The 21,538-nt window shown below is 40.9% G+C and overlaps 2 protein-coding genes across 32 annotated transcripts in view; one reads left to right on the top strand and one right to left on the bottom strand.

Annotated features, from left to right (window-relative positions):
• Positions 1-21,538, bottom strand: part of ETFBKMT (electron transfer flavoprotein subunit beta lysine methyltransferase) — a 75,934-nt gene that overhangs the window by 32,212 nt on the left and 22,184 nt on the right. For 2 of the 8 annotated variants that reach the window (XM_065523999.2, XM_074006565.1), the window contains exon 5: positions 3,143-3,281. The exons of 3 other annotated variants lie outside the window; for them this stretch is intronic. The gene's annotated coding sequence lies outside the window, so the exon portion shown is untranslated. Of the gene's footprint in view, positions 1-3,142; positions 3,282-9,943; positions 11,270-19,595; positions 20,318-21,538 lie in introns of those variants that run through there. 3 more of the 8 variants (XM_065523998.2, XM_074006564.1, XM_065524000.2) reach the window with 2 other exon arrangements.
• The window catches only part of AMN1 (antagonist of mitotic exit network 1 homolog), a 58,786-nt gene that overhangs the window by 31,002 nt on the left and 6,246 nt on the right, over positions 1-21,538 (top strand). For 19 of the 24 annotated variants that reach the window (XR_012420120.1, XR_012420119.1, XR_006690439.2 and 16 more), the window contains 3 exons: positions 490-707; positions 1,030-1,086; positions 9,666-9,777. Coding sequence is in view for 13 of the 24 variants with exons in the window: in XM_005570498.4 (XP_005570555.1) it covers positions 490-707; positions 1,030-1,086; positions 9,666-9,777 (387 nt within the window). In the remaining 11 variants the exon portion in view is untranslated. The remainder of the gene's footprint in view (positions 1-489; positions 708-1,029; positions 1,087-9,665; positions 9,778-21,538) is intronic. The other 5 variants (XR_012420122.1, XR_012420114.1, XR_012420115.1 and 2 more) reach the window with 1 other exon arrangement.

Below are 21,538 nucleotides of genomic sequence, written 5' to 3'. Positions count from 1 at the left end.
ACAGAGTCAAAGTGGAGGGAGAGAGAATACATAGGCATAGCTATAAATTTCTAACCGTAAGCATGAAGACCATGACTGAAACCATTTGTGCAGTTTAACTTTTGGTTTCCCTCCAAAGTCCACAAGAAAATTAACTTGATTACTTGAAAATTTTTGTTTTAACCAAAAGGAGAATCGCCTACTATTTAACTATCTAATTGGGTTCTGAATGACTTTTGGCTATTTCCTAAAAGCAATTCAACCTGTGGACAATAAAGCCTTGCCATTAATTGCTGATACTACAGACTGTGTAGAAAATTCCCGAAACATTCCAAGAGAGTTCTGAATAATGACAGCATCACTGGAAAAATCAGTATATCCTCACAGGTGGACTACTTTGAAAAGGGCTAACACTGAATTGGTAATTGCTAAAATGAAAATCAGTCACATTTCTCATGTCTACATATACATACATATAGCTTATTGATACATAATTATATTTTCTCCCAGGAATAAAAGCTGTGGCTTCATCTTGTTCATACCTACATGAAGCTTCTTTGAAAAGATGCTGCAATCTCACTGATGAAGGAGTCGTTGCTCTTGCACTCAATTGCCAGCTGCTAAAGATCATCGATTTAGGTGGCTGCTTAAGTATTACTGATGTGTCCTTACATGCATTAGGAAAAAACTGCCCATTTTTGCAGTGTGTTGACTTTTCAGCTACTCAGGTAAATGACATATAGGCTTCAAACATATGGACTATGTGTTTACCAAATGTGTTTTCATGACTAATGAGAACATATAACAATTAGTTCATTTTGTTTTTGTTGAAACTATTGACCACTTCATGCTTTTAGTGGTTAAGTAATTGCGATATATTTTGGCATATTCCTCTCAATTAAGTAACAAGGGTGGAAGTTATATATGGCTAAAACACATGTTTGATGAATGGGAGGCAATAAGACTATATCTAAATAATGAATACATTTTAGAAAATTCTACTTCCATTGTCTGGATTCATGGACTGTGTTTCTTTTTCCCTTTGCTTAGGTATCTGACAGTGGTGTGATTGCACTTGTTAGTGGACCTTGTGCCAAGAAATTAGAGGTAATTTAAAAATAATTATAAAGATGGTGGTGATTAAATGTTTATATTCTCAGAAATTATTTTTAAAACCTAGCAGAGAACCAATGCTTTATCAATTAAATATTTAAGGGACTTTGTTGGTGGGGTTTGTATCTCTTTATTGCCAGAGTAAATAAAAATTGTTAAGTTAGGAAATAAAATAAAGGTGCTTTAAAATAAAAACTCATTTTACTTCCAATAAAAGGCTTTATTTCCCAGAAGTTTTAGCTGCTAACAGATTTAAGAATCAGCTTATTATGGATGAAGATTATGAATGTTTATCAGTGTAAAGTCATATTATTTATAATAGGATTTCAGGTCTTAATGATATTTCTACCAGGAGTACTAATTCTCTTGACATCCTGTCATCCTATTTTTCTTGATAGCCACATTGTATGATCATTTAAAAAAAAATTTTTTTTTTTTTTTTTTGAGATAGAGTCTCGCATTGTTGCCCAGGCTGGAGTGCAGTGGCATGGTCTCGGCTCACTGCAACCTCTATCTCCCAGGTTCAAGCAGTTCTTGTGCCTCAGCCCCTCAAGCAGCTGGGATTACAGACGTGTGCCACCAGCTAATTTTTGTATTTTTAGTAGAGACGGGGTTTTACCATGTTGGCCAGGCTGGTCTCAAACTCCAGACCTCAAGTGATCAGACCGCCTTGGCCACCCAAAGTGCTGGGATTACAGGAGTGAGCCACCGCACCCGGCCTAAAAAAGCTCTTAAACTTGTGTTCATCCTTTGAACTGAATCACTAATACACTTGTTTGTTTTTTTTTTTGAGACAGAGTCTCGCTCTGTCGCCCAGGCTGGAGTGCAGTGGCCGGATCTCAGCTCACTGCAAGCTCTGCCTCCTGGGTTTATGCCATTCTCCTGCCTCAGCCTACCGAGTAGCTGGGACTATAGGCGCCCGCCACCTCGCCCAGCTAGTTTTTTTGTATTTTTTTTTTAGTAGAGATGGGGTTTCACCACGTTAGCCAGGATGGTCTCTATGTCCTGACCTCGTGATCCACCCGTCTTGGCCTCCCAAAGGGCTGGGATTACAGGCTTGAGCCACCGCGCCTGGCCCACTAATACACTTGTAACCTATTTCTAAATATATTAAGAAGCCTTTTATTCCAGGATTTTGGTTTTCGCCTTCCCCAGTTGACAAGTGGTATAATAGTTTATACCACTTGTATAACAGTGCAGTTTAACAGTAAGCTACATCAAATCCTTTTTGGAAGTAAGCAGCTATAAATGAATTATAAAAATGTTAGTAAAAATAACTATTTTAATAGGGTACAGTGGTGCATGCCTGTAGTCCCAGCTACTCAGGGAGGCTGAGGCAGGAGGATCTCTTGAACCCAAGAGTTGGAGTCCAGCCTGGCAACATAGTGAGACCTTGTATCTTAAATAAATTAATTAAATACTTTTTTCATTTTAATATTTATTTATTTATTTAGAGATGGAGTCTTGCTCTGTCGCCCAGGCTGGAGTGCAGTGGTGTGATCTCAGCTCACTGTAATCTCCATGTCCCAAGTTCAAGCGATTCTCCAGCCTCTGTCTCCTAAGTTGCTGGGACTACAGGCATGTGCTAACCACATCCAGCTAATTTTTATATTTTTTTATTAGAGACAGGGTTTTGCCATGTTGGCCAGGCTGGCCTCAGACTTCTGACCTCAGGTGATACACCCCCCTCGGCCTCCCAAAGTGCTAGGATTATAGGTGTGAGCCACCATGCCCGACCATAAATACATTTGTTTAAAAAGCCAACTATTGTAATGGAATGACAATGCATGTTTTTGCCAAAATATTTATCCTTGAGTTATTGCCCAAAGAGATTCTTTTTTGTGATCTGATATATCTGGGTCTTGGTAGCATATATATTTTTTAAATATTTTATTAAGAACCATGTTAGTCTGGGCATGGTGACTTATGCCTATAATCCCAGCACTTTGGGAGGCCGAGACAGGTGGATCACCTGAAGTCAGGCATTCAAGACCAGCCTGGCCAACATGGAAAAACCCCATCTCTACTAAAAATACAAAAATCAGCTGGGCATGATGGCAAGTACCTGTAATCCCAGCTACTTGGGAGGCTGAGGCAGGAGAATCGCTTGAACCTGGGAGGTGGGAGGTTTCAGTGAGCCGAGATTGCACCATTGCACTCCAGCCTGGGCAACAGGAATGAAACTCCATCTTGAAAAAAAAAAGAAAGAAAGAAAGAAATTACCATATTATTATTATACCAAGTTTTGAATTCCAAGTTGCATCCTAAATGCAGGAGCAGTAATTTTTGGTATTTCAAGTGCAAACATTTGTCGAGCACTTACTGTTATGCCAGGCTGTATACTAACTGCATTATATTCACTAGGTTATGTAATGCTTACAACATTATCCTGTAATTACTATAATTTTAAATAAAGTTCTCAGTTAACTTAATCACCTTCAAATAAAACCACCAAGAAATTAGTTGTTATGCATGATAGTAAACATACTAACATATTTACCTCAGCATTATAAAATTAAGAGCCCCAGCCTAAGCAGAATGAGAACAAAATGCAATAACCAGTAAGTGTTGGTGACTGTAGTGCCTATCATTACATTTTTTATTTTTTGTTTTCTAAAGATTATTCCAAAGTGCCAAAACATTTTAATGGAAATTTATTAGAAATTTATTAGAACTTAATGCCTTCCTTAAACAAAGTAGAGTGAATATACTTTTAAAAAAATTGTTTTGTTTTGTTGAGACAGGGTCTTGTTATGTTGCCCATGCTGGTCTCAAACTCCTGGCCTCAGTGATCCCCCTGTCCTGACCTCCTAAAGTGCTGGATCACTACAGGTGTGAGCCACATGCTTGGCCTGAGTGAATATACTTTAACCTTTGGTTTATAGCATCCTCTGACTCAAACTGAAGGACAAACTTAAATTTTGTTTTTTGAGACAGGGTCTTGTTCTGTCACCCGCGGTGGAGTACACGGGCCCGATCATGGCTTACGGCAGCCTTGACTGCCCTGGCTCAAGCAGTCCTCCCACCTCAGCTGCCTGAATAGCTGGGGCTACATGTATGTGCCACCACTCCTGGCTACTTTTTTATTTTTTGTAGAGCCGGGTCTTGCCATGTTGCCCAGGATGATCTTGAACTCCTGGACTCAAGCAATTCTGCCTTGACTTCCCAAAGTGCTGGAATTACAGGTATAAGCCACCATGTCTGGCTTAAATTTTTTTTTTCTTTTTTTTTTTTTGAGACAGAGTTTCGCTTTTGTGGCCCAGGCTAGAGTGCAATGGTGCAATCTCAGCTCACTGCAACCTCCGCCTTCCGGGTTCAAGCAATTCTCCTGCCTCAGCCTCCCAAGTAGCTAGGATTACAGGCAGCTGCCACCACGTCCAGCTAATTTTTGTATTTTTAGTAGAGCCAGGGTTTCACCATGTTGGCCAGGTTGGTCTCAAACACCTGATTTCAGGTGATCCACCCTCCTTGGCCTCCCAAAGTGCTGGGATTACAGGTGTGAGCCATTGCACCCAGCCCTATTTTTTTTTTTTAACTGACTACTCTCATAGGTAATGCAGAGGCCTACCTTTCATCACATTTTAATCTGTTGCTTTTAATTTGTTCTATTCTGGGAAATTAAATTATTAATGTTGCTAAATTATTTATAATTTGGAAATCAATTTGATTAAAGGTCTAAGGACCTTTACTAAAGATTGACAAGAAGCCAAATGCGGTAGCTCACTTCTGTAATTTCAGCACTTTGGTAGGCCAAGGCAAGTGGATCCCTTGAGCCCAGGAGTTCGAGAACAGCCTGGGCAACATAGTGAAACCTTGTCCTTATGAAAAATACAGGCTGGGCACGGTGGCTCATGCCTGTATTCCCAGCACTTTGGGAGGCCAAGGCGGGTGGATCACCTGAAGTTGGGAGTTTGAGACCAGCCTGACTGACATGAAGAAACCCTGTCTCTACTAAAAATACAAAATTAGCCAGGTGTGGTGGCTCATGCCTGTAATCCCAACTACTCAGGAGGCTGAGGCAGGAGAATCGCTTGAACCCAGGAGGCAGAGGTTGTGGTGAGCTGAGATCACACCATTGCACTTCAGCCTGGGCAACAAGAGCAAAACTCCATCTAAAAAAAAAAAGGAAAAATACAAAAATTGGCCAGACATGGTGGCTCACGCCTGTAATCCCAGCCCTTTGGGAGGCCGAGGCAGGTGGATCACGTGAGGTCGGAGTTCGGAGACGAGCCTGACCAACATGGAGAAACCCTGTCTCTACTGAAAATACAAAATTAGCTGGGTGTGGCAGTACATGCTACTCAGGAGGCTAAGGCTTGAACCTGGGAGGTAGAGGTTGCAGTGAGCTGAGATCATGCCATTGCACTCAGTCTGGGCAACAAAAGCGAAACTCCATCTAAAAAAAAAAAAAAAATTAGCCAGAGGTGGTGGTGCATGCCCATACTCCCAGCCACTCGGGAAGCTGGGGTGGGGAGATCAATTGAACTTGGGAGGTTGAGGCTACAGTGAACTGTGTTTGCACCACTGCACTCCAGCTTGGGGAAGAGAGTGAGACGTTGTCTCAAAAAAATTAAAAAATTATAACATTAAAGAAAAAAAAGATCGACAAGCACTCAGTACAAACTTATGTTACAACATTTAGCAAATATCATGATCGTTTCTGAAATCTCTGTTGATCATTGTGTTCATCATCTTGTTCATTTTATCCTCAGCTTTTAATACAATTCCAGATACATGGTAGTACCTCAATAAATGTTTTCACATTCTTGGCCTTATATTACAGTCATTTCATAAGTTTCTACAAAAATCCTTATAATTAAAATTTAATTTGCAGTATAAAATTTCATTTATTAATAAATATTAAGCATTTACTGTTCTAGATCCCGGCATATCAGAGAACAGACTGTCCATATGATGTAACATACTTTACTTGTTTTTTATTGTTGGTAATTCAGATTGTTTCTGGTTTTTAACTATTAGAAATAATTATATATTGGGACAATCACTTTTCCTTCCGTTGCTATAATGAACTCCCCAAAATGGAACAAATGGATTAATAGGTATGAATACTTTTTTAACAGTCCTAAATTGTTTTCCATAAAAGTTATGCTATGAGTATGCAATTTCAGTAAGACCCTAATCTGCCAGAATTTTCTTTTTAATGCCTTCATTTAATTTGGTTTTTGTTGTTGTTGTTGTTTTTGAGACAGAGTTACACTTTGTCACTCAGGCTGGTATGCAGTGATCTCGGCTCACTGCAACCTCCACCTCCCAGGTTCAAGCGAGTCTTCTGCCTCAGCTTCCCAAGTAGCTGGGACTACAGGTGCACACCACCACACCCAGCCAATTTTTGTATTTTTAGTAGAGATGGGGTTTCACTGTGTTGGCCATGCTGGTCTTGAACTCCTGATCTCAGGTGATCTGCCTGCCTTGGCCTCCCAAAGTGCTGGATTTGTTCTTTTTCTAAAATAATGTTACAGCTGGGTGCAGTAGCTCACGCCTGTAATCCCAACACTTTGAGAGGCGAGGCCGGTGGATCACTTGAGGTCAGAGTTTGAGGCCAGCCTGACCAACGTGGTGAAATCCTGTCTCTACTACAAATACAAAAATTAGCCAGGCGTGGTCGCACACGCCTGTAATCCCAGCTACTCGGGAGGCTGAGGCAGAAGAATCACTTGAACCCTGGAATGGAGGTTGCAATGAGCCGAGACTGCTCCATTGCACTCCAGCCTGGGCAACAAGAATGAAACTCTGTCTCAAAAAAACATAAAGTAAAATAAAATAAAATAATGTTACATCTAAAGCCATGCTCAATTATTCTCCCTTTCTGCCTTCAGAGGTAACCACTATCCTAAATATGATTATGTATCTCTCCTTCCATGTTTGGATACCTTTTCTTTTTTTCCTTCCTGTGGACCCTGCTCAGACAGAAATGGATACTTTTTCTATTATGTATAAATCCATAAATATGACATAGCCTTGTTTTATATGTTTTCAAATTTTACATAATAGCTTCATAATATATGTCCCTTTACAATTTGTGTTATTCAAAATTATTTTCTGAAATTTTTCAGGTGTAATTGAGGTATAATTTACATACAAGAAAATTCATTCATTTTATGTGCATAGTTGGACAAATTTTGGTAATTGTTATACAGCCATATAACCACCACCACAATTGATACATAAACATTTTTATCACCCTAAAAAGTTGTCTGTTTTCTCTGTGGTTTTATTTTGTTTTTTTGTCTCTAGTCCTTTGTAGTTGATCCCCTTCTGTGACCCTCTCTTAGGCAACCACTGATTTACTTTGTCATTGTTTTGGCTTTTCTATAGTTGTATATAAATTCAACTTTATATAAATATAATTTGATGTAAATGGAATTCTGCAGAATATAATATAGTATTTTGGGTATTATTTCTTTATTTTACTTCCTTCACTTAGCATAGTGTTTGCGAGATTGATCCATGTTGTTGCATATGTTAATATTTCATTTCTTTTTTTTTTTTTTTCCCCAAGATAGAGTCTCACTCTGTTGCCCAGGCTGGAGTGCAGTGACACAATCTCAGCTCACTGCAACCTCCATCTCCCAGGTTCAAATGATTCTCCTGCCTCAGCCTCCCGAGTAGCTGGGAATACAGGCACGTGCCACCACGCCCAGCTATTTTTTTTGTATTTTTAGTAGAGACGAGGGGTTTCACCATGTTAGCCAGGATGGTCTCGATCTCCTGACTTCGTGATCCACCCACCTCGGCCTCCCAAAGTGCTAGGAGTACAGGTGTGCGCCACCGCGCTCAGCCCCTTCTTATTGCTAAGTAGTATTCTATAGTATGGATAGGCCATAATTTATTTATAATTTTACCATGTGATGCAAAGATAAATAGCTGGGATTTAATTAAACTTAAAAGAGCTTTTGCACAGCAAAAGGAACAGTCAGCAGAGTAAACCGATAACCCACAGAGTGGGAGAAAAATCTTCACAATCTATACATCTGACAAAGGACTAATATCCAGAATCTAGAACAAACTCAAATTAGCAAGAAAAAAAGCAAACAGTCCCATCAAACAGTGGGCTAAGAACATGAATAGACAATCCTCAAAAGAAGATATACAAATGGCCAACAAACATAAAAAAATGCTCAACATCACTAATGATTGGGGAAATGCAAATCAAAACCACAATGCGATACCACCTCCTGTAAGAATGGTCATAATCAAAAAAATCAAAAAATAATAGATGTTGGTGTGGATGCAGTGAACAGGGAACACTTCTACACTGCTGGTGGGAATGTAAACTAGCACAACCACTATCGAAAACAGTGTGGAGATTCCTTAAATAACTAAAAGTAGAAGTACCATTTGATCCAGCAATCCCACTACTGGGTGTCTACCCAGAGAAACGGAAGTCATTATACGAAAAAGATACTTGCACACACATGTTTATAGCAGTACAATTTGCAATTGCAAAAATGTGCAACCAACCCAAATGCCCATCAATCAACCAGTGGATACAGAAACGGTGGTAAATGTATACAATGGAATACTACTCAGCCATAAAAACGAATGAATTAATGGCATTCACAGCAACCTGGATGGGACTGGAGACTATTCTTCTAAGTGAATTAACTCAGGAATGGAAAAGCAAACATCATATGTTCTCACTCATAAGTAGGAGACAAACTGTGAGGATGCAAAGGCATAAGAATGACACAATGGACTTTGGGGACTCGGGGAAAGGGTGGGAAGGAGGTGAGGGGAAAAAGACTAAAAATCGGGTTCTGTGTATACTGTTTGGTTGATGCGTGCACCAAAATCTCACAAATGACCATTAAAGAACTTACGTAACCAAATACCACCTGTTCCCCCAAAAACCTATGGAAATTTTTTAAAAATTAAAAAATAATTTTATCATTTGATGGACATTTGGGTTGTTGCCAGTTTTGGACTGTTAGGAATACTGCTACAGACATTTGCATACAAACCTCTGTGGAGACATATGTTTTCATTTTTCTTGGGTAAATGCCTATGAGTGAAATTGCTGGGTCATATAGCAAATACATGTTTTTTTAAATACAGTATTTTTATAAGATACTACCATACTGTTTGCCAGAGGGTCTGAACTAACATGTTTGAGATTTATGTCTATTAATACAAGTAGATATTTTTCATTTTAGCTGTTTTCCCTTATTCTATTCATAAAGCATTGATTTTCCCATTCTCCACTTTTTTTACTATTACAAGTAATACTACAAAAGGCATATTTATAAATTGTTTCCTTGTGCACACGTAGAAGAGATTCTCTATAATATATATCAACGATTGGAATTGCTGGGTTCTGGGGCATACTCGTCTTCAGCTTTAATAGATATTACACATTACTTTATAAAATGGTTGAGCATTTAACTTTTTAAGCTGCTCCATCCAAATTACTTCAGACTTACATTGGTCTTTTCTATATACTTTTTCTTGCAAGTAGATACCTGGTTCTTTCTGTATCAGAATGTTTCTCAAAATTGTTCGTACTGTTATTATAGATCTTTGTCTTCATTTGACTTTATTTTATTTTTGCATAGGAGATTCATATGGGACATTGTGTAAATCTGACTGATGGGGCTGTAGAAGCTGTCCTTACTTACTGTCCTCAGATACGTATATTACTCTTCCATGGATGCCCCTTGATAACAGGTGAGTGCGTTAGACTGCTTGGGTTCAAATCCTGGCTTCATCTTTTACTAACTGTGTGACCTTGAGTACATTACTTAACCCATTTCATTATTCAGTTTCCTCATCTGTAAAACAGGCATAATGAGAGTACCTACCTCATAAATACTATGTCATGATTATCTGACAATTCTTTTGTTTGTTTTTTATTTTTTATTTTTTGGGAAAAGGAGTCTCGCTCTGCCACCCAAGCTGGAGTGCAGTGGCGCAATCTCAGCTCACTGCAACCTCCACCTCCTGGGTTCAAGCAATTCTCCTGCCTCAGCCTCCTAAGTAGCTGGGACTACAGGCACACGCCACCACGCCAGGCTAATTTTTTGTGTGTTTTTAGCAGAGACGGGATTTCCCCGTGTTGCCCACACTGGTCTCGAACTCCTGAGCTCAGGCAATCCACCTGTCTCGGCCTCCCAGAGTGCTAGGATTATAGACGTGAGCTGCTGTGCCCAGCCTCTGACAATTCTTTATATGATGGCCTTGCACATAGTAAGAGCTCAATAAATGTTAGTCATGATAACGATAAATGAAGGTGGTGGCCAGTGCTCAATAAATGTTAGCTATGAAGAGGATTATGATGGCAGCAGTGATTGTGTTCATGATATTGAACATGATGCTTTATGTAAACAATAAGAAAATTTCAAGTTTATATTACATCCATCAAATACACTAAATGACTCGTTAACTATTATCAAACTGCAGACATTAGGATCAGAATAGCCGGGCACGGTGGCTCATGCCTATAACCCCAGTACTTTGGGAGGCCAAGGCGGGTGGATCACCTGAGGCCGGGAGTTTGAGACTAGCCTGACCAACATGAAGTTTGAGACAGTCTTGCTTTGTTGCCCAGGCTGGAGTGCAGTGGTGCAATCTTGGCTCACTGCAGCCTCTGCCTTCCAGGTTCAAGTGATTCTCCTGCCTCAGCCTCTCAAGTAGCTAGGACTACAGGCGCATGTCACCACATCTAAGTAATTTTTGTATTTTTAGTAGAGATGGGGTTTCACCATATTGGCCAGGCCAGGCTCCTGACCTCATGATCCACCCACTTCAGCCTCCCAAAGTGCTGGGATCACAGGCGTGAGCCACCAGTCTAAACAATTATTCTGTAGGTTAAGTTATCCTGGAAGTTCCTTTGACAACTTCTCTTTTATTTTTAGGAAGTCCCTTTGACAACTTCTTACTTTTATTTTTAGGTTTCCAGCCTTAACCAAGGCTGTAACCATAGATTGTATCTGGGTATCAGTGACATCTGTAGTGAAGATTAGATCTTACTTTATGCAAAGACATTTCTTACGAAACTGGAGCCAGCAAGGACACTGGTGGCTGGGTGCGGTGGCTTATAACTGTAATCCCAGCACTGTGGGAGGCTAAGGCGGGTGGATCACTTGAGCCTGGGATGTCGAGGCTGCAGTGAGTCATGATCACCCCCACTGCACTCCAGTCTGGGTAACAGAGTGAGACCCTGTGTCAAAAAAAGAAAAAAGAAAACAAGAAACTGTTAACTGGGGTTAGCTCCACAGAAAGTCATAAAGGAACAAGAGTAGGAAAAAAATGTCATTGTATACCCTTTTATATCTTTTGAATTTTATATCATGTGGATTATTTTTAAGCTATTAAAAATTAATTGGTTGGGCATGGTGGTGGTCACCACACAGATGATCCCTGACTTAAAATGATCAATTTGCAGTTTTTTGACTTTACAATGGTGCAGAAGCCATATGCATTTAGTAGAAGCCATACTTCAAGAACCTAGGCAACCATTTTTTTCACTTTCAGTATAATATTCAATAGATTACATGAGATAGTCAACACTTTATTAAAAACTAAGCTTTGTGTCAGATAATTGTGCCCACCTGTAGGCTAATTTAAGTGTTCTGAGCATGTAGGCTAGGCTAAGGTATATTGTTCAGTAAGTTAGGTATATTGAACGCATTTTCGACTTTGTGTATTTTCGACTTATAATGAGTTTATCAGGGTGTAACCCCATCATAAATTGAGAAGCATCTGTAGAGAGAAGCAACAAATACCAATTTTCTTTTTTCTTTTTTTGAGGCAGAATCTCACTCTGTCACCCAGGCTGGAGTGCAGTGGCACGATCTTGGCTCACTGCAACCTCCACCTCCTGGGTTCAAGTGCTTCTCCTGCCTCAGCCTCCCAAGTAGCTGGGATTACAGGCTTGCACCACCCTGCCCAGCTAATTTTTGTATTTTTAATAGAGACAGGGTTTCACCATGTTGGCCAGGCTGGTCTTGAACTCCTGACCTCAGGTGATCCACCTGCCTCAGTCTCCCAAAGTGCTGGGATTACAGGCGTGAATCACCATCCCCGGCCTAAATACCAGTTTTCAAGTCTGGAAAACATACTGGAGTGGTTAATCAGATTTTCAAACCAAGGAGTCTTTTGAGATAAATTATGTCATTATAGAGATCACTAGTAACCAAAGATATGTTAACAGATCTTGGATTTAAGATAAATGCCGAGTTGGTTTGATTCCGGACAGACACCAGGAAAGCTTAATCACACTAAATGATTAATGAGTGCAATGAGCTTAATCACACTAAATGATTGCAATGAGCTGAGATCGAGTCATTGCACTCCAGCATGGGCAACAAGAGTGAAACTCCGTTTCCAAAAACAAAAAACAGAAAACAAATGTGGTTGAGCATCCTTTTTTTTTCTTTCTTTCTTTTTTTTTTTTTTTTTTTGAGACTGAGTCTTGCTCTGTTCCCCAGGCTGGAGTGCAGTGGTGCAATCTCAACTCACTGCAACCTCTGCCTCCCAGGTTCAAGTGATTCTTCTGCCTCAGCTCCCCAAGTAGCTGGGATTACAGATGCCCACCATCACGCCCGGCTAATTTTTGTATTTTTAGTAGAAATCATGTTTCACCATGTTGGCCAGGCTGTTCTTGAACTCCTGACCTCAGGTGATCCGCCCACCTTGGTCTCCCAAAGTGCTGGGATTACAAGCGTGAGTCACCGTGCCCAGCTGGTTAAGCATGCTATAGTGGAAATAACTTGAAGTCATGGTATTAACTAAATTTTCATTAAAGAGCAGGGGAAGAATGATCCTTCAATGGATAGCTTTGGAGGGACCAAGGGAGACAAAAGTAGAGTTGCTGTTGATGTTGTACCTTAAGAGCAATCCTTGTTCAACATACAAATTAAAATACCATTATAGGCCAGGCACAGTGGCTCACCCCTGTAATCCCAACATTTGGGAGGCTGAGGTGGGCGGATCACTTGAGGTCAGGAGTTCAAGACCAGCCTGGCCAACATGGTGAAACCCCGTGTCTACTAAAAATACAAAAATTAGCTGGGTGTGATGCTGGATGCATGTAATCCCAGCTACTTGGGAGGCTGAGGCAGGAGAATTGCTTGAACCTGGAAGGCAGAGGTTGCAGTGAGCCAAGATCATCTTACTGCACTCCAACCTGGCAACAGAGTGGGACTCCGTCTCAAAAATATATAGAGAGAGAGAAAACAAAATTTATAAAAATCTAAAAGATATATGATATAAATGTAACTCACTAAAGAAGCATCTTAGATTTTGTATTCCCTGTATATTTCAGAGCAATTCTATTGGTTTTACCTTCATATTTTTATGTTGGTGATGAGAAAACACTTTACCATTTGTAGGTTTCAGTAATTGAAATAATACTTTCTGGTAGTATTTTTCAAATATACCCCAGGACCCATTTACGTTCTTAAAACTTATTGAGGGTCCCAGGCGGGGTGCAGTGGCTCACGCCTGTAATCCCAGCACTTTGGGAGGCCGAGGCGGGCGGATCACAAGGTCAGGAGATCGAGACCATCCTAACTAGTGAAACCCCGTCTCTACTAAAAATACAAAAAAATTAGCCGGGCATGGTAGTGGGCATCTGTAGTCCCAGCTACTCGGGAGGCTGAAGCAGGAGAAGGGTGTGAACTTGGGAGGCGGAGCTTGCAGTGAGCTGAGATCACGCCACTGCACTCCAGCCTGGGCGACAGAGGGAGACTCTGTTTCAAAAAAAAAAATCATTGAGGATCCCAAAGAGTTTTTGTTTATGTATATTTGTTCAATTAAAATTTGTGTTAAAACAGATAAATTTTTAATAGACATTCATTTTTTTTAAATCATAAATCTGTTACCTAGAAAAGAGATATATTTTCATTCAGATCATCACTTTTCAGATCATTGTGGATACTCTTCTTTGATACCCCAAAACTCAGCAAGTGGTAATTTCTTATGGGTTGTTGCAATGTGGAAGTTGAAAACATATCAATGAACTTTTCATACATTTGTGTTTATGATCCACTAATCTGTTTTGAATTTTAAGTTGATCTTTACCAATGCATGATTTTGTAACATCATGCTGGCAGTCTGGAAGATATTGGTTCTCCGAGTTATACAGATCTTTTAAATATTGACACATTTTATTATCCAAAACAAAAATCAATTGTTAATATCATGACTGATGTCATTAGAACCTTTCAATTAGAAAGGTCCTGGATAGCTTTCAAGATCACAGTGGCAGCTATGAGGCTTCCAAAATTCACTTGAAAGCCAAAGCTTTATCACTGACAACAATTTCTGTCATTTGTTTTCTTTGAAATGACAGCCTTGGCCGGGCGTGGTGGCTCACGCCTGTAATCCCAGCACTTTGGGAAGCCGAGGAGGGTGGATCATGAGGTCAGGAGATCAAGATCAAGATCAAGACCATCCTGGCTAACACAGTGAAACCCCGTCTCTACTGAAAATATAAAAAAGTTAGCTGGGTGTGGTGGTGGGCGCCTGTTGTCCCAGCTACTCAGGAGGCTGAGGCAGGAGAATAGTGTGAACCCAGGAGGCGGAGCTAGGAGTGAGCCGAGATTGAGCCACTGCACTCCAGCCTGGGCAACGGAGCGAGACTCCATCTCAAAAAAAAAAAAAAAAAAAAAAAGAAATGGCAGCCTCATTTCTTCTATTTTCATGAAATAGTCTGTCAAGTACTCAAATAAGAATAACCTTACACTGTAGTCATTGTATCAGTCCATTTTCTCACTGCTGATACAGACATACCCAAGACTGGGTAACTTATAAAGAAAAAGAGGTTGAATGGTCTCACAGTTCCATGTGGCTGGGGAAGCCTCACAATCATGGCTAAAGGCGAAAGGCACATCTTACATGGCGGCAGACAAGAGAGAATGAAAGCCAAGAGAAAGAGGTTTCCCCTTTTAAAACCGTCAGATCTCATGAGACTTATTATCATAAGAACAGCACAGGAAAGACTTGCCCCCATGATTCAATTACCTCCCACTGGGTCCCTCTCACAACACATGGGAATTGTGGGAGCTACAATTCAAGATGAGATTTGGGTGGTGACACAGCAAACCATATCAGTCATTCTTTTAAAAAGTGAAAATGGTGTTCCATGAAAAAAGTAACTAGTTCAGTTCACAACCCTGAAAGGGCCTCAGACTATAGAATATGCAGACTACACTTTGGGAACCACTGCTTTATGGTAAAGAAAAATTATCAGTCACCTTCAGCATTTGCAACAAGAATAGCATATCATTTTCTGGCTAGGTGCGGTAGCTCATGCCTGTAGTCCCACACTTTGGGAGGCCAAGGCAGGCAGATCACTTGAGATTAGGAATTTGAGACCAGCCTGGCCAATATGGTGAAACCCTGTCTCTACTAAAAATACAGAAATTAGCTGGGCATGGTGGCGCATGCCTGTAATCCTAGCTACTCTGGTGGCTAAGGCAGGAGGATCACTTGAGCCTGGGAGGCAGAGGTTGCAGTTAGCCAAGATTGTGCCACTGCACTCCAGCCTGAGTGACAGGGTGAGACTTTGTCTCAAAAAAAAAAAAAAAAAAAAGAATAGCATACCTCTTTCAAATCACTTCTTATATTTTTGTGTGGTTGCCAGAAGTGGTAGAAGTAGACATTGAAATGGCAGGAGTTCAAAATATTTGGAATAAAAATATTTTTGATCTGGAAGATCACAGTTGGCAAATGCTGGACTAGGTGATACTGTTACATAAATGATCTAAAAATGACCTTTGGGGCCCCATGTTGTTTACTTCTTCACAGCAACCAGAACTGTTAGCTCAAAAGCCCATCAGCACCAAATCAAATTTTTACACATCCAATTGTTTAAGTATAGCCTACATAACCAAATTATTAGCCATCTAGAGCCCACCTGCTTTACATACCCTGCAAACTACACTCAACATCTACTATCCATAGATAAAAACCCCGGGCTATAAAAGACCCCAACCCACTGCTGCCCTTTGGAGCTCTCTAACCTAGAGAACCCCCAGTCTTGCTGCTAAACAATATCATGACACATACACCCTCTCTAGTCCTCCAGGAATGCTCTTACCCTGCTCCTTCTGGGTAGTGGCCACCCTACACTGTTGTTGCCTTTGGAAGCTCTCATGCTGTGAGGGACTTCCTGGCATACAAACCTGTCAAAGCGCTGTCCAAAAAGAGCTTGTTGTGTCCCACTGCCACCTTGTGGTCACATCTTTTTCCTTGTTCTGCCCTGAAATCCTTCAGATTCACTACAGTTACATGGTATGCCATAACATAAAACAAAAAGTGTTTATATGTCCAAAAAGTTTGTGAAGTGCAGCATGCCACTATTATGAGTGTTAATTTGTCAAAGACTCTGAGAAATACTATACCTAAGAAACTGTTTAACTTTATTTGTCCAAGCATTTCCAAATTTCTAGCACAGAACACTTTTTTGATTAACCTAGCCAACCTATTGTTATTTTTCTGATCCCTGATTTCACAGAATAGGAAAGTGAGATATTGAAATGTTATTTGTGGCAGGGTGCGGTGGCTCATGCCTGTAATCCCAGCACTTTGGGAGGCCAGGGTGGGTGGATCACTTGAATGCAGGAGTTTGACACCAGCCTGGGCAACATAGCCAAACCCTGCTTCTATAAAAATTTTTATTTAATTAGCTGGGCATGGTGGTGCACGCCTATAATCCCAGCTACTCGGGAGGCTGAGGTGGGAGGCTCACTTGAGGCCCCAGGAGTTTGAAACCAGCCTGCGCAACATTAACTGAGACTCGCTGTCTAATAAAATAATAATAGTGCTAAGACTAGAACCAAAATCTTAAGATATAGTAAAACGAGCACTGATCCCATCCCCACCATCTCTCCAGAACATCGAATAATCACTTAACTCTTATGGATCTCGACTTTGCCTTGTGCATAATGGCCAATTATCATAACATTGAGAGATCTAATATTAGTAATAATGCAAGAGGCCGGGTGCAGTGGCTCACGCCTGTAATCCCAGAACTTTGCGAGGCCGAGGCAGGTGGATCACCTGAGGTCAGGACTATGATACCAGCCTGACCAACATGGTGAAACCCTGTCTCCACCGAAAATACAAAAATTAGCCAGGCGTGATGGTGTATGCCTGTAATTCCAGCTACTCGGAGGGTGAGGCAGGAGAATTGCTTGAATGCGGGAAGCAGAGGTTGCAGTAAGCCAAGATCACGCCACTATACTGCAGCCTGAGCAACAAGAGCAAAACTCCATCTCAAATAAAATAAAATAAAAATAATAATGCAAGACTTCATACAATGTATTCAACCTTGAGTCATCACATCCAAAAAAAATTTTTTTAATAGTTCATATAAAATGGCTTTTATTAATAAACTTTCTTTAAAGAGAAAAAAGTTGAAGAAATTTTAACTACCCAGATCATTTCTAGTCTTCCCACTTAACCATGAGTACCCCTAAATCTTCTATAATGATATATTTTTGCTAACATCATTGAATGGAAGTAAAGTGGGCTAACATGTTCGCCTTATATTTGATTTTTAATTTCTTCTTTTTCCAAGGAAGATAAATGCTGGTTGTGTTTGTGGGGGTTTTTTGTTTGATACATGGAAGCCCTTTCTTCTTTCATGGCACCTTATATAACATGATTCTTCTCATATATGCATATGAGTATTTAAGACAATAAAATTTATATTCTATAGAAAGTACTTACTATACTTGCATATGCATGTGCAATTATCTTGTTACCCTCAAAGCAACGTGACTCCCAAATTAGCACTGCTCACTGTAATTTCCCATCCGATCTCCTGAATTAACCTGTTTTCTCAACTATGTTTCTAAGTATTTATAAAATTTCTTAACCTTGGTCAGACTAAAACATAACTTCACATTATGAATTAGGACTTGAAACTGTTATAAGTACTCTGAGATCGGTTTCTGCTGAAGAGATAAAAACTAAGCTGCTATTAGAAATATGAAAATTATGGTTTTGGCTGGGTGCAGTGGCTCATGCCTGTAATCCCAGCACTGTGGGGGGGCCGAGGCACGTGGATCACCTGAGTTCAGGAGTTTGAGACCAGCCTGGCCAACATGGTGAAACCCCATCTCTACTAAAAATACAGAAATTAGCTGGCCGTGGTGACGGGCGCCTGTAATCCCAGCTACTCGGGAGGCTGAGACAGAAGAATCACTTGAACCCGGGAGGTGGAGGTTGCAGTGAGCCAAGATCGTGCCACTACACTCCAGCCTGGGCAACAAAGAGCAAAACTCCATCTCAAAAAAAAAAAAAAAGAAAAATATAGTTTTATAGTTGTTATAACAGCGTGAAAATAATTTTTAATACTAAATCTTTTTTTTTTTTTTGAGAGGAGTTTCGCTCTTTGTTGCCCAGGCTGGAGTGCAGTGGCGTGATCTTGCCTCACTGCAACCTCCGCCTCCCAGGTTCAAGCAATTCTCCTGTCTCAGTCTCTCGAGTTGGGATCACAAGCGGGTGCCACCATGCCTGGCCAATTTTTTGTATTTTTAGTAGAGACAGGCTTTCATCATTTTGGCCAGCCTAGTCTTGAACTCCTGACCTCAGGTGATCTGCCCACCTCGGCCTCCCAAAGTACTGAGATTACAGGTGTGAGCCACTGCACCCGTCCTAAAACTTACCAAAGCATTTTAATTCCATTAGGTCTTCAATGATTATCAGTAAGTTCAACTTACATACCTTTGCTAATCTCCTGCAACAGACATGCATTGCCTTTTCTCATAATTATCTAAGCATGTTTCACAGTATTCAAAGACATGGAGGATTTTAGAAGAGCAATAAAGGAGTTAGACAGTCCTTATGCTTTACCCTGAGAGGCAGGAGAATCCAACAGGAAATCTGCCGCTTTCCATTTAGTTGACTTGAATTTTAATCTTAGGATTTGTTCCAACCTGATTTAAAGGACAGTTCTTTTTTTTTGAGACTGAGTCTCACTCTGTCGCCCAGGCTGGAGTGCAGTGGCACCATCTCAGATTACTGCAACCTCAGCCTCCCAAATAGCTGGGATTAAAGGTGTGCACCACCACGCCTGGCTAATTTTTTTTGTATTTTTTTAGGAGAGATATGGTTGCACCATGTTGGCCAGGCTGGTCTTGAACTCCTGACCTCAGGTTATCCACCTGCCTCGGCCTCCCAAAGTGCTGGGATTACAGGTGTGAGCCACCACACCCAGCCAGCAAGTTCTTTACGTAGATTCTGGATAATATAGATGTCAAGATTAGCCACAAAGAGCCAAAACAGTATTTAAAATTTGTATTATTTATTTATTTATAAATAGAGACAGCGTTTCACCATGTTGGTCAGACTGGTCTCGAATTCTTGGGCTCAAGCGATCCACCCACCTTGGCTCCCAAAGTGCTGGGATTACAGGCGTGAGCTGCCATGCCCAGCCAAAACAGTATTTTAAGACCCAAGTGGTTTGCGTCAGGGTTTCCCTTTAATTAAAGCTGATTCCTTGCTTAAAGGATAACTCATTTTTTTATTTCATATTTTTCTTAATTCTATATTATTCTGTTTCCTTGTTATTCATTCATTTCATTCATTACTAATCCTGCATGACATGTTTATTTTTGCCAGATCACTGTAATGAAACACTAGGACTTTGATCATTATTTGTAAAAATGTGTTCAGCCGTACTTTTTTCACTGTGTGTTCTATAAAAATGTCTAAATTACATTTTCCTTGAACATTTGAAAAAAATACTTTGTTAAAAGTTTGTATTTCTCGGCCGGGCACAGTGGCTCACGCCTGTAATCCCAGCACTTTGGAAGGCCGAGGCAGGCAGATCACAAGGTCAGGAGTTTGAGACCAGCCTGGCCAATATAGTGAAACCCCCGTCTCTCCTAAAAATACAAAAATTGGCCGGGCATGGTGGCGGGCGCCTGTAGTCCCAGCTACTTGGGAGGCTGAGGCAGAAGAATCACTTGAATCTGGGAGATGGAAGTTGCAGTGAGCTGAGATGGCACCATTGCACCCCAGGCTGGGTGACAGAGCAAGAGTCCGTCTCAATAACAACAACAAAAAAGTTTGTATTTCCCATAGTTTCTTCTTCTTCTTGGTGTTCCAAGTGCTCCTACCATGAATCTTTCAAAAAATGCTCTCCATCTATATTGTCATAGATTTTTACAGAGGTGGTCAACAGTTCCTTAGAGGTTGGGAGGCAGAACGCTATACCTTTCCTCACCCATCATAAGGATCAAGGCTGACAGTCCTATAAGAAAAGTGAGGTTAATAAGAGAAAGGCGTAACAGGTTTATTTGGTCAAAGATTATAGGAGACTTCAGAAATGAAGAGCCAAACACCCAGGGAAAACTGCTTGTTTTTATGCTTATGAAGCATGGCCAGCCATGTAGAGATGTGACTGGAGAAGAGAATGAGCTAACAGTAACAGAGTGGAGAAACCCAGCAAGGCCTGTTTGTTCAGATTCTTCTTGGCCTTTCTGTGTGACATTCCTTTTTCCAGGGTATAGGGCGGGGTCCACTCTGGAATGAGGGCCTTAGGATCTCCTATCCGACAAGGGTACGTCAGAGCATTTCTTTATGGCCAGCTCCTGGGCAGAAAGGCTGGGGAAGTTTAGAGTAAGATTTGTAGGTTTTATGTCTTCCTTTGGGGAAAAGAGTTCTAGTTTCTGTGACCCACCTTGGGGAAGAGGAATCCTGGTTTCTGTGACTCACTTGGGGAGAATGAAGGGTAGGAGATAGGAGGGCAGGAGAAGGTCACAGACCTTGGTTCTGAGGCGGATTCTGAGGCCTTCCAATGTCCTTTAGTTCAAAGTACTCAGCATGCCAAAGTGCCATACTTTGGGGAATCCTTTTCTGAGCCCCAACAAGGTCATCTATACAACTCCTTCATTTTAAAGATAAGGGAACAGAGATACAATTGATTTAAGTGGCTTGCCCCACATCTTAGAAATAGTTGATAGAACTGGAAGTAAAACCTAAGTCATCTGAACCACAATCTATAATTCCTTCCTGAGCCTCTAGTGTAAACTGGCTTAACTGTTACTAGGATAGGGAAACAAATAGGAAGGTGACATCAAGCATCAGTCGTGTGATTAGCATAAATGACCCGTTAGCTCTTTTTCAGTCTGGAGAGTACGTGTTTCTTTTTTCTTTTCTTTTTTTTTTTTTTTTCTTTTTTTTTGAGACGGAGTCTCAGTCACCTAGGCTGGAGTGCAGTGGTACAATCTCGGCTCACTGCAAGCTCCGCCTCCCAGGTTCACGCCATTCTCCTGCCTCAGCCTCCCGAGTAGCTGGGACTACAGGCACCCACCACTACGCCCGGCTAATCTTTTTTGTATGTTTAGTAAAGACAGGTTTCACCGTGTTAGCCAGGATGGTCTTGATCTCCTGACCTCGTGATCCGCCCGTCTCGGCCTCCCAAAGTGCTAGGATTACAGGCGTGAGCCACCGCGCCCGGCCAAGAGAGTAT

The sequence above is a fragment of the Macaca fascicularis genome, chromosome 11 (genome assembly GCF_037993035.2).
Source record: "Macaca fascicularis isolate 582-1 chromosome 11, T2T-MFA8v1.1".
Taxonomy (NCBI): Eukaryota; Metazoa; Chordata; class Mammalia; order Primates; family Cercopithecidae; genus Macaca; species Macaca fascicularis.
This window is presented reverse-complemented; position numbering and strand designations above follow the sequence as displayed.